At 58.5% G+C, this 14,491-nt stretch overlaps 1 protein-coding gene across 15 annotated transcripts in view; it reads right to left on the reverse strand.

Annotated features, from left to right (window-relative positions):
• Positions 1-6,504: 6,504 nt before the first annotated feature.
• Positions 6,505-14,491, reverse strand: part of MICAL3 (microtubule associated monooxygenase, calponin and LIM domain containing 3) — a 175,206-nt gene continuing 167,219 nt past the window's right edge. For 10 of the 15 annotated variants that reach the window (XM_060164477.1, XM_060164476.1, XM_060164479.1 and 7 more), the window contains 4 exons: positions 10,349-10,414; positions 8,259-8,358; positions 8,029-8,102; positions 6,505-7,955 (listed from right to left, as the gene is read on the reverse strand). In XM_060164477.1, coding sequence (XP_060020460.1) covers positions 7,771-7,955; positions 8,029-8,102; positions 8,259-8,358; positions 10,349-10,414 — 425 coding nt within the window. In that variant the 3' untranslated portion in view covers positions 6,505-7,770. Of the gene's footprint in view, positions 7,956-8,028; positions 8,103-8,258; positions 8,359-8,527; positions 8,713-10,348; positions 10,415-14,491 lie in introns of those variants that run through there. The other 5 variants (XM_060164482.1, XM_060164485.1, XM_060164484.1 and 2 more) reach the window with 2 other exon arrangements.

Below are 14,491 nucleotides of genomic sequence, written 5' to 3' on the forward strand. Positions count from 1 at the left end.
GGGCATAGTGCTGGGGAATGTTTAATTTTATCAGAAACTGTCGGTTTTCCAGAGTGGCTGTGCCGTTCCGCACTCCCGCCAGCCATGTCCAAGCATCCCGGCAGCTCCCACCTGCGCAGGGTCCAAGCTGCCCCTCCTCCCGTCAGGGCAGCTGCCTCCTAACCGCTCTCTCCCTGCCACCTTGGCTCCAGTATCTTCCCTCCTGCTGTAAAATGTCAGGTGTTAAAAAAAAAAAAGTCAGGTGTTGTTACCCCACTCTTGAAAACCCTCTTGGGTTTCCTGGGGCCTTTTCAATAGCCCACGAAGTCCTCCGTGCTCTGCACCCTCTCTGCTCGAATCCTGCCACTGTCCCTGCACTTCCCTGGGCCTGGCTCCATTCTGTCCAGCATGTTTCACCTGAAATATGACGTAATTGTGTGTGTGTGTTGGAAGGTGTCCCCTCCCTGGAATGTCACTCTCTCGCCGCGGTACCCAGGGGCACTCAGCGTGGAATGAACGTGTGAACAGGAGGTGGGTGCCGCACTGAAGGCTGAGCAGGGTGCTGTAAGGGCAAGTGGCCAGCGGGGTGGCCAGCGGGACTGGGTCGTCTAAGAAGGTGACATCTAAACTAGCAGCTGAAAGCCAGAAAGGGACCAGATGTGGCGAGAGGGGAAGGGCATTCTGCACGCAGGGGATGTCGCTGTGCGGAGTGGGTGACACGGGAGGGCAGGAGGCTAGGTGAGCAGTGGGATCTCATCCTGAACACTGTGCCAGCCACTGCCCATTAGGCCAGGCGGGACCCACACCAGTAGGCCCCCCAAGGTCCCTTCTCCCCGATCCAGCCCCCAGTTCTAATTTGCAGCTTCTGCTATGCTGTGGACTTTATAATCCATCCATGTGTTAAAAATGAGAAAATAAATACATAGATAGACAAACAGAATGATGGTCTCGGCAATGAAAACAGAACACAAAACCCAGTGCGTTTTGTTTTTTTGTTTTGGCCGCACTGCACGGTACCTTATTTCCCCGACCAGGGATCGAACCCACGACCCCTACATTGGAAGCACTGAGTCAACCACTGGACCACCAGGGAAGTCCCGCAGTGTGGTTCTGACTGAGAGGTGTAGCCGGCTAAGCAGAGCCAGAGCCTGACCTCGGTTCTACTTTTTCCTGAGGTTTCTCACTGCTGCTTCTGGCTGCCGGCCGCTCCTACAGTGACCCCTGTCATGGTGATGGGAACACTGGACAGCTACATGCAAAAGGATGAAAACACTGTCTTACCCCACACACAAATATCAACTCAAAATGGATTAAAGACTTGAATGTAAGACCTGAAACCAGAAAACTCCTAGAAGAAAACGTAGGCAGTAAGCTCTTTGACATCAATCTTTGCAATCATTTTTTTGGTTTCACACCAAAAGCAAAGGCAACAAAAGCAAAAATAAACAAGTGGGACTACATCAAATTTAAAAGGAAACCATTAACAAAATAAAAAGGCCATCTATGGAATGGGAGAAGATATTTGCAAATCATACATCTGATAAGGGATTAATATCCAAAATATATAAAAGGGACTTCCCTGGTGGTCCAGTGGTTAAGACTCCACACTTCCAATGGAGCCTGGGTTCCATCCCTGGTTGGGGAACTAAGATCCCACATGCTATGCGGAGCTGCCAATATATATATATATATATAAACTCACACCACTCAACAGCAAAAACAAGCAAAAAAATTGATTAGAAAAATGGGCAGAGGAACTTGGACATTTCTCCAAAGAAGACATACAAATGGCCAACAGGCACATGAAAAGAAGCTAAGTATCACTAATCATCAGGGAAATACAGATCAAAACCACAGTGAGATCACCCACACCTGCTAGAATGGCTATTATCAAAAAGTAAGAAATAACAAGTGTTGGTGGTGAGGGTGTGGACAAAAGGGAACCCTTGTGCACTGTTGGTGAGAATGTAAACTGGTGCAGCCACTATGGAGAACATTATGGGGGTTCCTCAAAAAATTTAAAATAGAACTACTATATGATCTAGCAATTCTGCTTCTGGGTATTTATCCAAAAAATGAAATCACTATCTTGAAGAGATACCTGCATCCTCCTGTTCACTGCAGTATATTATTCACCATAGCCAAGACATGGAAACAACCTAAGTGTCCATTGGCTGATGAATGGATAAAGAAGATGTGAGCCACATGTGTGGTGTGTGTGTGTGTGTACCTATAAATGGAATACTGTTCAGCCACAAATAGGAGTTCCTGCTCTTTGCAAGAATGTGGACGGACCTTGAGGGCATTATGGCTTAGTGAAATAAGTCGGAGAAAAACAAATACTGTATGATCTCATATGTGGAATCTAAAAACAAAAACAAGACCTGGGGACTTCCCTGGTGGCGCAGTGCTTAAGAATCCACCTGCCAATGCAGGGGACACGGGTGTGAGCTCTGGTCCGGGAAGATCCCACATGCCGCGGAGCAACTAAGCCTGTACATCACAACTACTGAGCCTGCGCTCTAGAGCCCACGAGCCACAACTACTGAGTCTGCGTGCTGCAAGTACTGAGTCTGCCTGCCTAGAGCCCGTGCTCCACAACAAAGAGTAGCCCCCGCTCTGCAACTAGAAAAAGCCGCACGCAGCAACGAAGACCCAACACAGCCAAAAATAGAGAGAGAGAGAGAGAGAGAGAGAGAGAGAGAGAGAGAGAGAGAGAGAGAGAAAGGAAGAAAAACGGACACAGAGCAGATTCGTGGCTCCCAGAGACAGGGACAGGGAGTGGATGAAATGGGTGAAGGGGGTCGAAAGGTACAGACTTCCAGTTATAAAATAAATGTGTCCTGGGAATGAAATGTTCAGCATGGTGACTGTAGTTAACACTGCTGTGTCGTGTATGTGGAAGTTGCTGAGAGAATAGATCTTAAAAGTTCTCACTGCAGGAAAAAACTATGTGAGGTGATGGATGTTAAGACCTACTGGCGATTGATCTGTAATGTGTACAAACACCAAGCCATGATGTGGGCAGCCGGGAGCCAGAGGTCTGCGTGTGGGAGGTGGTCCGGGCAGAGGGAGCTGGGCTCTAAAGGGGCAGGAAGGGGAAGAAGGGGGCACAGGGACGTGCCGCCGTCCTCCTCCTGAGCTGCCTGCACCGCGGGGCCTGTGTGGAGCTGGACCAGCCAGGGGCCCTGGAGCCTGCAGGGCTGAGGTCAGGGCTCCGAGGGGACTCCCACAGTCGCTGCTGCTTCGACGGGCACCTGTCCCCTCAAGCTGAGGAGGTGAGGCCTCTGACTTCCCCAAGACAAATCCCTTTGGGATGGGGGCTCTGGGCGGCAGCTAGGCTCACACTCCACCTCCCATAGCACCCCCGCCCCAGCCTTCTCTAGGGGTCAGGGTTCCACGGCCGCAGACGCCACTTCTTCCCTCCTGGCGCCCAGCTGGCTCGGGATTTGTGGGGTCCAGCCTTCCTCCATCCCGGCCACCCCATCCCGTCACCACAGGATGCAGACTGACAGCCAGTTCGCGAGGGCTGACATCTCACATCCCGAGGGCTGTGGGTCCCAGGCGTGCAGTGGGAATCGGGCCGCGGGGCCATGGGCCCTCCCCGCTCTAGACCAAGAGCCAGACCAGCAGAGGCCGGGAGAGCTCTTTCCAGCACCCAGGCCCCTCCAAGCTCCTCCTCTGTGCTCCCCGCCCACCCCACAGAACCCAGTGGGTCGAGGTGCATTCAGAGGGGCCAGTCTGGGAGGCCAGGGAGGCCCAGTAACTTGCTTGGAGGCTGCGGGAGGTTGGCTGACGTGTAGGGAGGGCCACCCCAGCCCTGGAGAAAGGTCTGGCCCTGGGCGGGGGTGGACCAGCTCCCAACCTTCAAGGCGCCTTCCCACCAAGACAGAGCCGAGGCTCTGGACCTCGAAGGACAGGCAGAGAGGTGAGTACCGCCCGGGGCCCCCAGTCCCCACGCCCTCCGCCCCTGGGCCACCCCCTCTCTGCCCCCACGCGCTCCGTCCCACTGCTCCCTCTGCCCGAGGCAGACGCGGGTGCGGGCCGAGGCGCCTCCCCGGCTCGCGCTGCCCTGGACACGCTGCAGGCGGCGGAAGCGGGTTGTTGAGTGGCTTAGTGACTGGAAACCCCGAGAGGTCCGAGACCCTCAGCCAGCAGGGGCAGCGTGTGTGCACGTGTGCACCCCGGGCACTCTCTCCACGTCTGTCCTGGAATCAGGGGCCTTCTCCACTGCCCCACTGAAGTCCACGCTGCAAGGCCACCTCAGAGAGGGGACATGGGCGTGGGGCTGCCACAAAACGCTCCCCGCCAAGCCCGGCAGCCCCGGCCCCTGGGCACCGCACTGGAGGTCTCTGTGCGCTGTGGGCGCTGGCCCACCCGAGGATGCTTCCTCCCTCCCCGCCGAGCCGCACTCGGGGAGTCTTCTGGGCAATACAACAGCCGGTTCTGTCCTTCCCATTTCCCACTCTGGGACCATGGGGATCAGGGTTCAGGAGGGGTTTTGGAGCCACGGACATGGGTTCTTGGATGAGTGGTGGCAGCTGTGGGGCAGCCTTCCCTCAGTTGTCTGCCTGAAGCCACCATCACCTCCTACCACGTGGGTGCCTGTGAACCACTGCCAAACCCTGCCTGTCTCCATCTCTGATCAAGGGGCCCCTCTGAGAAACAAGGGGGTCAGCACAGATGGTACCAGCCCCACTGCCCCCACCAGGCACAGTTCCTGACCCAGACTTCCTTTGAGGAATCGAGGGCCACGCTGCTTCTGTTTTTCTACCCGATGCGCACGTGGTGCCGGAGGCTCTGGGAATCAGCTGGCCCGGCACTGACCCCGCCCGCTGCCGCCCCAGAGGGAAGCCCTGTGCCTTTGGGATTAGCTCCACGGTGACAGAGGCGAGCCACACGCCCCGCGGCCAGCGCACGAGGAGGGCACTGGGGCCGCAACATCAGGGATCCCAAGACCCTGTGCTCTGAATGTACTTGGGGAGGTGGATACATCTCATCGACTTAGGCCTGCAGGCTGCAGAGCCCACAGCACCGGGCTGCCAGGGCCTCGGGGTCACCCTGACGAGGAGACACTTCACGGAACGCGCATCTCTCCGGGAGGGTCCTGGCGCTGCTTTGGAGGGCGGCCTCGTACACCCTGGGTGTTACACACACTTTCTCAACGGGTGTCAGCAGGTGGCCAGAGCAGGACAACATGGACAAAAATAAAGTCGGCTGAGAAAGCACAAAGGTTGTATTCCTCAAACCCATACACACACTGACAGGTGCCGCCATGTGTGGACACCAACCCACCAAAGAGCGTGCCCTGGCTCATGCCAAGAATACCCTCTGTACTTGTTTTAAAAACTTTTATTGCGCATAAAATGGCCCATTCCCCTTTGTAGATCAGTTGTTACCACCTTTAAACTTTTCTTTAAACTCTCTCCACTTTCTGCCCCACTGAAAAAATTCTGCTCTTTGAAAAGATAGCGGATAGTCTATCACTGCTGGTCAGAGCAGCTGGAGGACAGCTCCCGGGGCAAAGGCCACAAGACGCCATCTGAGCAGGACTGGACCCCCAGGTGGAGCCGCTGGTGGCCTCGGACTGAGGCGAGGTGCGCTGCCGCCCTGGCCCTGCTGGAGCTGAACCTGGCTCTCCCTGCACAGGCCTCGGGCTTGGGCCTGCTCATGCCGTGGCATTTCAGAGAGAGATTTCCTGCTGCCCTGCCTTCAAGGGACTTGACAGGAGCTGAGTGCATTTCCAGAGCTGGGAAACACTGCATGCAGCCCGTCAGCAGGGCACTACAACAACCTGCAAACTAGTGGTTATAAAACGGGAGCTTTCAGAAAAAGTGCTCTACTAGAACCTGAAGTCGCAGCCCTGCGGGAGGGAGTGGGGAGCATTTCCAAGCTTCTCTGCAGCCTCCAGGCCGTCCTCGTTCCTGCAGGCACGGTGTGCTTCCGCAGCGGCAGGTGTCATGTCCTTCCTGGCCACTCTGTAAACTTGTCCTCGTCCTGGGTGGGCAGAAGCTTGAGGGACGGGCCTGGCAGTTGCGGTGCACCGGGGCGGTGGGTAGGAAGGGTAGGCAAAGGCCACACAGGCGATGAATCCTGTCCCAAGCCCAATTTTATTGGAAGGCTGGGATTTGAGGATGGATCTAGAACACCCTCCGCTCCCCCTTCTAAGAAACGAGAATAGAAACGGAGGCTCTACCTCATCAAGCAAGAGGTGAACGTCAGAGCCGCGAGGGCTGGAGCAGCGCGTGCCCTGGATTCCAGACGGCAGCTTTGGGACAAACTGAAGAAAAAGACAGTTCTTTGCTCCTTTGCAGTGAGAATGACTCTGTTCAAGTTGAGGCACGATGTGGTTCCCCAGGGACGTCCCAAGGTCGGTGTGGACGCCCCCTGTCCTGCCCTGAGGCCTCTCTTCCCTGCATGCAGTCCCGCTCCACCAGGAGTCGGCTGGAGGGCCTCGGGACTGGCCTGGCGCTGGCCCTGACCTCAGCCCTGCAGGCTCCAGGGCCCCTGGCTGGTCCAGCCCTCGCTCCTCTGTGGACGAGCACGGCCCCTGCAGAGTCTAACAGTGGCTCTGCAGGCTGGACACTGCCGGCCTCTGGCTGAGCCACGGCATGAGCTGGCTCCACGGTGCTTCCTGTCCAGTGCCTCCCCACGAAGAGGTGCTGGGCTGGAGCTGGGCCGGAGCTCATGTGTGTGTGGGGGGGACCCCAACTGGAGTCCCCCAGTGTGCCGTCACTGCAGCTCCAGCTGGCTGGATCTGGGCCTCGCTGAGCAGGGTCCCACGCGCTGGTGCAGCCGGCCTAAAACTTTCTTCAATAAACGTGCTGTGGCAGGTGAGATCTCGGCACCAAAACGGAGGAAAAATGGGTTCTGCAGAGCCAGGATTCCAACAGGGAGGCCAAGAGGCATCTGTGCCTCATGGCGTGGCCTCCAGCAGCTCAAACGCGTACTTGACAAGCGAGCGGTGTAGACACGGACGCCCGGGGCCGGGCACAGGAGGACGGGCGCTGCACGCCGGGCCCACACGGGGGTCTTGCTGACCTGAGGGTTCAGGTCAGCCCCACGATGAAAGAGTAATGAATGGAGTGACAGCGCGGTCAGCTGGGACCCACCTCCACACCCCTACCCAGGTGCCAAGCAATCAGTGTCCTGGTAAAGATATAAAAGTGAAGTTGCTTCTTTTCAAGTATTAAAAAAATAAGTTAATTGACAAAGAGGCCACGCCTCCCAGGCTGTCAGCTTCGTTCGGGGCAAACCCAGGAACGAGGCGAGGCCTCCCGCCCGCCACGAGGAGCCCGTGACAAGGCCGCAGGCCTGTGGCGGGGCCAGAAGAGGGTCTCTGCCCGACCCTGAAGTCAGTATCTTCCAGTGTTGTGAATTAAAAGCAAATGCAGCAGCCTCAGGCCTCAGGCCACAGCCAGGAGAGGCCTGGAGTGTGGCACTGGGCCGCGGGGCGGGCCTCCTCAGCCCTGGATGAAGTCTGCGCTGGCCCCCTGGGCCTGGGGATTGGGGCGGAGCCGCGTCCCTCCGACCAGGCGTCCCCCCAGGATCCGCGTTCCCCGTCTCTGAAGCAGGAGGGCAGGGAGGCCTCTTCGAGGAGGCTGCGCTACTGGACCACCGTCTTCACTGGGGCTCCCACAGCTCGGCGCTTGACTGCTTCTCAGAGCCACGAGGAGGTCTGAGTGCAAACTCCCAGGAGGCAGCAGGCCCACTCCGACCTCGGATCTGGGTGGTCTGGGAGCAGCCAGCCTGGGTCGGACGGTGCACAGACCAGCCAGGGCCGGGCGGCGCTCAGGACCAGTTCAGGCTGAAGCCCTTGGACAGCATGGCGGCCTCCAGGTCCTTGTCCTCCTCCTTCTCCCGGAGCCGCTGCTCCTCCAGCAAGGCCACCAGGGCGTCTCTCTGCTCCACCACCTCCAGCATCTCGTTCAGGATCCTCTTCTCCTCCGACAGCTCCTCCTCTGTCTTCAGGTGATCTGGGCAGAACCAAACACGTGAGTCCCCAGCGCCAGAGGCAGCGGCCCGCACCTGCCTCCCCACCCCTCCTACCTTCCATGGCCATCCGCTCGCGGAGCTCCTGCTGCAGCCGGCTCTGCCGGTCCTCCAGCTCCAGCTCCCGGGCGCTGGGGTTTCCGGGGATTTGGGGGGAAAACGAGCTAGTGACTGGTGAGGGGTGGCACAGTTCCGCACCCCCTAAACTGGGAGGGGGCTGCGCTCCTACTGCGACGGGCCCTGCGCCCACGTCCCACCTCGGCTCCCCCAGACCCGAGGCCACTCACAAGATCATGAGCTCCGACTCATAGCGCACCACGGCGTTCTTCTCCTGCACCAGCTTGAACCACTCCTGCATCAGCTTGGGGTCGTCCTTTTTGCCCATGCCTGCCGAGAGAGGGCGTGTCGGGCAGGCCGTGCCGCTGTCCCCAGCCCGGACGCGGCAACGGGGCAAGTGTGCAGAGAGCCCAGCAGGGCGCTGCCTGACGCTCCTGGGCCAGGCCCAGTCTGCCTTCGGGCACGAGGACGCCCACCCCCACGGGTCCCCAGCCTGCACCTTCCTCTGTCCCTCCGGCCGGCCTCACGCCCCAGCCACTGGAGGCAGCTCGCCTGGACCTCTCCTGCTCGGCCGCTTGCTTTCTCTTGGCATGTTTTCGGTGCTCTGCCCTCCTTTTTTCTCTTTTTCATTCATCTAGCACGTATTTGGTACTTGCTAGGTACTAGGTCTGCTCTGAGGCCAGTCTAACGAAGAGGCAAATGGAGATTAAAAGGGTACTCGGCCCTCCTTTCCGGGGACACTCACTACGGCACCTCCACAGGGTCACTGCCCCAAGGCCTCCTCGTTTCCGATACCCTGACCAGGGAGGTGCCTCTCAACTTGCGGCTTCCTGACAGATGCTGCCGCGACCCCTGCATGGCAGACGCAGTACGTCCCTGGGAGGTGTGGGGACTCTCACCAGGGCAGGGAGACCGCAGGCTCCCCCTAACCCCCTGCTCTGATCCAAGCCCAGCAGCAGCTTCTGGGGCTGGTGCCACCCACACTCGGCTGCCTGCACCCTACTCAGCTGACACCCGTCTCCACCAGGAGCGGCCTGGCCCCCTCGGGCTCAGCCGCAGCAGGAGGGAAGGAGACCTTTCCAAGGAGCCACACCCCCCGGAGGGGACACAAGGAAGCGCACGGCCGTAGTGGGTCCTGTCCAGACGCAGAAGCCAGACTGCGGTGGCTCTTCGCTGTTTGCAGATTACAAGCCACTCGACAGTCTCAGGAAACTTGGGGACTCTCTTCCTGGAAAACTGCACGTGAACACATCCAATATCTCTGCCAAGGACTCCAGGTGTTCACGGGCCCCACGAGTCCACCCACGGCTGGGCTAAGAGGCCGGGACGGGGAGGTCTCTCCAAGTGCCTCTGCTTTATGGGTCACTGGTCAGAAGTCCTCTCCCAGTAAAACCAAGCCCAGGAACACACGGGGTGGCTCTCAGGGACCCCGACCTCCCACCACACGCGAGGGCAGGGGCCGCGTCTGCACTGCGCTGTCCTGGGTCCTGGCCGCTGCGGAGTGCGTGCTGGGCACCGGGGCCAGAGCACTCCCGACCGCCCGGTAGCCCCCATCCAGCTCCGCGCGTTCCTTCCTGAGCGGCTCTGCACAGGGCACCCGCGGGGCATATGGGGAGCACGGGGCCCGGGGCAGGTAAGCTCTCTGGGCGCCAGGATGCCTCCTGAAGCGCTCGAGCCAGCTCCGGAGGGACGGCCGAGGTGGACGCAGCTGGTGGTGGTCAGCGGTGAGCGAGCGCCGGGGAGAGCAGAGGAAGGTTAGCGGGTTAGCCGTGGTCACACTCCCCGGCCCCGCCCGCATGCCTTGTCAACGACAATCACCACCACAAGGGACTGCAAACCAGACAAACTTAAAACACACACACTCAGCAAGACACAGGGCAGAGAAGTCTGCTTTTAGTGGTTTGGAAGGAACTGGGGCATCTGTGCAGAACAGTCTTTGTAAGGACAGTATTCCTCGACGTCACCAGCACAAATCACTGCCACACGGGGCAGGGCTCCTCACCCGCGTCCTGGTCCCTCTATCTGCGGGACTGGAGGCTGAAAGGCCCGACCACGAGTGGTGGCCTGGAACCGTGGATGCCTGCAGCCTGAGGCCCCCAGACCTGGACCTGCTCCCTGCCTGCACCCGCCCCCCAGCCCCCTGAGACAGTCGAAGGGATACTGTACCTTGTAAGGGACTGCCACATACTCAGGGGGTTTGTAACAGGGCTACCAGGTACCAGAAGAAGAAGGAGAAAGAGCTGGGTTTCGGGTCCCTGTTTGACTAGTGTTGCTACGGCCCCCCGAGAGGCGGTGGGGAGAAGGTTGGGGTTTACTTTACCTTCCTGGACACAGCAAGGGCAGAAGGAGAGAGGTCTACGTCGTGGAGTCCCGCCACTGGGCTCAACTTCAAAAAGGGCCAAACAAGGAGGACGAGGCGAGACGGACAGAGAGGAGGGGGAGGTGGAAGTGGAGGGGGAGGGAGAGGAGAAGTGAGAACAAGCAGAGGACAGAAAGCAAACGAAGTGAGAAAGGAACAACAGGAGGAAAAGAAAAAATACAAGAAATGGAAAAGCAGAAGCGAGGGAAACACGTCTACAAATGAATTCAGTCCTGTATCCAGCACAGAGACTGAGCGGGAACAGCCCCGGGCCTGGGGAGGGCGGGCTCCCTCCTCCTGTGGTCCTGCCGGGAGGGCGGGAGAGCTGGGGATGACAATCTGGGGGCCTTTTGGGTTTGGGGATCCCTCCGTGAAAACATCCATAGTGCCAGCAGGCCTGCCCGCTGCCGTGGAACAGCCAGGCCTGAGTGAGAGTTCTCAGATGTTACCACGTGGGTGAATCTAAGGGCTGGGAGGCTCTCTGGGCACTGAACCCATAGAGGAGCTCCCTGCCATGGAGGCAGCGCCCAGTCTTTGACGGGCCTCCAGGGCCGACACCTGTGATGCTCTGATTCTGAGCCAGGGCTCGTTGGTCCAGCACGTCCTCACGGAGGCGGTCCCCACTGCCCAAATCTCTGTCCCCGCACAGCCAGGGAGAGCCGATCGCCCCTATTCCTCTGCCCCTTCCCTCTCCACAGAGGGTCGACGCCACAGCTGGGGACGCTGTCACACTGCGGACTGCACGACAGGACACGCCAAAAACTCACAGAAACAAAGCTGGGAAGTCGTGCAGAGGACATCTCTAGACTCGGGGCCTGGGGCTCTCAGGAGCAGGGACCGTCAGCAAGGGACCATCACAGAACCACAGGGCACACGCAGGAGCCATGGCCCCACGTGGTAGGCAGGGCCTGGACCATTAGAAACAAGCCTGTTTAGGTGAACACAAGGGCCAAGCAGCCATGTGTTGGTTGAGAGGCCCTTTACTTTGCAACGGGGTGAGTGCAACTGCCATGTTTTCTCTTTCTTTTAAGCTCTTCTCTGTGTTCTCCACAGGGCTTTGTGCATGAATCTGATATTGGGTGAAAATTCACGACTAAGGCCAGAGGCTGTGTGTGTGGTGGGTGTGCAGAGGCTGTGTGTGTGTGGTAGGTGTGCAGAGGCTGTGTGGGGTGGGAGTGCAGAGGCTGTGTGTGTGGTGGGTTTTCAGAGGCTGTGTGGGGGGTGGGTGTGCAGAGGCTGTGTGTGTGGTGGCTGTGCAGAGGCTGTGTGCGTGGGGTGGGTGTGCAGATGCTGTGTGTGCTGAGGCTGTGTGTGTATGGGTGTGCAGAGGCTGTATGTGTGTGCTGAGGCTGTGTGTGTGTGGTGGGTGTGCAGAGGCTGTGTGTGAGGTGGGTGTGCAGTGGATGTGTGTGGGGGGTGTGCAGAGGCTGTGTGTGGGGGGGTGGGTGTGCAGAGGCTGTGCGTGAGGTGGGTGTGCAGAGGCTGTGTGTGGGGTGGGTGTGCAGAGGCTGTGTGTGGGGGGTGGGTGTGCAGAGGCTGTGTGTGAGGTGGGTGTGCAGAGGCTGTGAGTGGTGGGTGTGCAGAGGTTGTGTGTGTGGTGGGTGTGCAGAGGCTGTGTGTGTGTGGACGCTGTATGTGTGTGCAGAGGCTGTGTGTGGTGGGTGTGCAGAGGCTGTGTGTGGTGGGTGTGCAGAGGCTGTGTGTAGTGGGTGTGCAGAGGCTGTGTGTGTGTTCAGAGGCTGTGTGTGTGTGGTGGGTGTGCAGACGCTGTGTGTGTGTGGTGGGTGTGCAGAGGCTGTGTGAGGTGGGTGTGCAGAGGCTGTGTGTGTGGGTGTGCAGAGGCTGTGTGTGTGTGGGTGTGCAGAGGCTGTGTGTGTGTGGTAGGTGTGCAGAGGCTGTGTGGGGTGGGAGTGCAGAGGCTGTGTGTGTGGTGGGTTTTCAGAGGCTGTGTGGGGTGGGAGTGCAGAGGCTGTGTGTGTGGTGGGTTTTCAGAGGCTGTGTGGGGGTGGGTGTGCAGAGGCTATGTGTGTGGTGGGTGTGCAGAGGCTGTGTGTGTCGTGGCTGTGCAGAGGCTGTGTGTGTGAGGTGGGTGTGCAGAGGCTGTGTGTGTGGTGGGTTTTCAGAGGCTGTGTGTGAGGTGGGTGTGCAGAGGCTGTGTATGTGTGGTGGGTGTGCAGAGGCTGTGTGTGTGGTGGCTGTGCAGAGGCTGTGTGCGTGGGGTGGGTGTGCAGATGCTGTGTGTGCTGAGGCTGTGTGTGTATGGGTGTGCAGAGGCTGTATGTGTGTGCTGAGGCTGTGTGTGTGTGGTGGGTGTGCAGAGGTTGTGTGTGAGGTGGGTGTGCAGTGGATGTGTGTGGGGGTGTGCAGAGGCTGTGTGTGGGGGGTGGGTGTGCAGAGGCTGTGGGGGGTGGGTGTGCAAAGGCTGTGTGTGTGTGGGGTGTGCAGAGGCTGTGGGGGGGTGGGTGTGCAAAGGCTGTGGGTGTGTGGTGGGTGTGCAGAGGCTGTGTGTGTGGTGGGTGTGGACACTGTATGTGTGTGCAGAGGCTGTGTGTGTGCAGAGGCTGTGTGTGAGGTGGGTGTGCAGAGGCTGTGTGTGTGGTAGGTGTGCAGAGGCTGTGGGGGGGGTGGGTGTGCAGAGGCTGTGTGTGTGGTGGGTTTTCAGAGGCTGTGTGTGTGGTGGGTGTGCAGAGGCTGTGTGTGTGGTGGGTGTGCAGATGCTGTGTGAGGTGGGTGTGCAGTGGATGTGGGGGGGTGGGTGTGCAAAGGCTGTGTGTGGTGGGTGTGCAGAGGCTGTGTGTGTGGTGGGTTTTCAGAGGCTGTGTGTGTGGTGGGTGTGCAGCGGCTGTATGTGTTTGTGCGTGTGTGGTACGTGTGCAGCAATCACGTCCAGAGTTCCGAGTGGCATGACCAGCTGGTCACTGGGGCAGGCGCGAGCCCTCCTTTCTTACAAACACCCCCAACTTATAACTCATCTACATCCAACCTTCTCTGTCTAAAGGCTGGTGCTCAGGACACCTGGATATGCCCACAAACTACAGGGTCCCCACCTCTGACGCTTCCTGGGATAGATGTTAAATGCAAACAGGCTGCAGTGAAAGTGGAACAGCATCCCTGCCTGTTAGCAAGGGACAGGGACATGACACACAGCCACACGCATCCGAAACAAGGAGGCACGTGCCGGCAGCATAGGTAAGAATGTGCTTCCCCTTCTAGACATCACAAAACGCAGCATTCAGCCCCTTTTATGCAGACCACATTCTCAGACGCCCTTCCAGCACAGAATACGGCATGAGATCGCAGAACAGGACTCAGGACAGAAATTAGGCGAGCAGCACCCTCGTGACAACAGGCAGAGCAGATGTGAAATGGCCAGAGGCCATGAAGGGCAGGTTGTGACTCTCTTCCTTAGCCTTCCTGCACGCTCTGCTATTTCCATAATGTATACTTTATAATCAGAAAAAACACCCAATAAATACTGTTTTATAAAGAAGAAACTGAAGGAAAAAAACAGCCAAACAAGGGGAGTTCCACCCCAGACCTGAACCTGAAACGAGCGTGCAAGGGAGACACAGAGACGCTGGTTTGGAGCTAGTCTCTTGCCTCATTTGGAGACATGAGAGAGACAGGTTTGGTTCACCAGCTGTAAGGGCAGAGAGGTCGTCACACTCATGGCAAATAGAAGTTGTTGACATTAGTTACTGTGTAACATCGGGGAGATGGGTTCCTGTCCATGTGCATCACTCACTCTGACCCCAGCTGCCACCCAGAGTACCCAGAGCCCGCGTGCCAGGTGCGGCCTTGCAGGGTGGCCGTCAGCACCCACCCTCCCCAACTTCGGGTCAAGCAACATGTGTCACTGAACTTGAAAAGCTGCAGATTATCATCGTGCAGCCAGGCACATCTCATGGAGTCCAGGGGGACGCGTGACGTGAGCGTGGCAGTGCGTCAGAATTCAAACCACGGGCACCTGTGTGGCCTCCTCTGGCCCCTGCACTGGCCCCGGGGGCTGCCCAGCCAGACAGCCACGGCAGCCCTGCCGTCAAAGGAGGGACCGGAGGCTCAGAGGGTCTGAGGTGTGCAGCCCGACTAAGACCCACCCTCACT

This window comes from Lagenorhynchus albirostris, chromosome 11, assembly GCF_949774975.1.
Source record: "Lagenorhynchus albirostris chromosome 11, mLagAlb1.1, whole genome shotgun sequence".
In the NCBI taxonomy this organism is placed as follows: Eukaryota; Metazoa; Chordata; class Mammalia; order Artiodactyla; family Delphinidae; genus Lagenorhynchus; species Lagenorhynchus albirostris.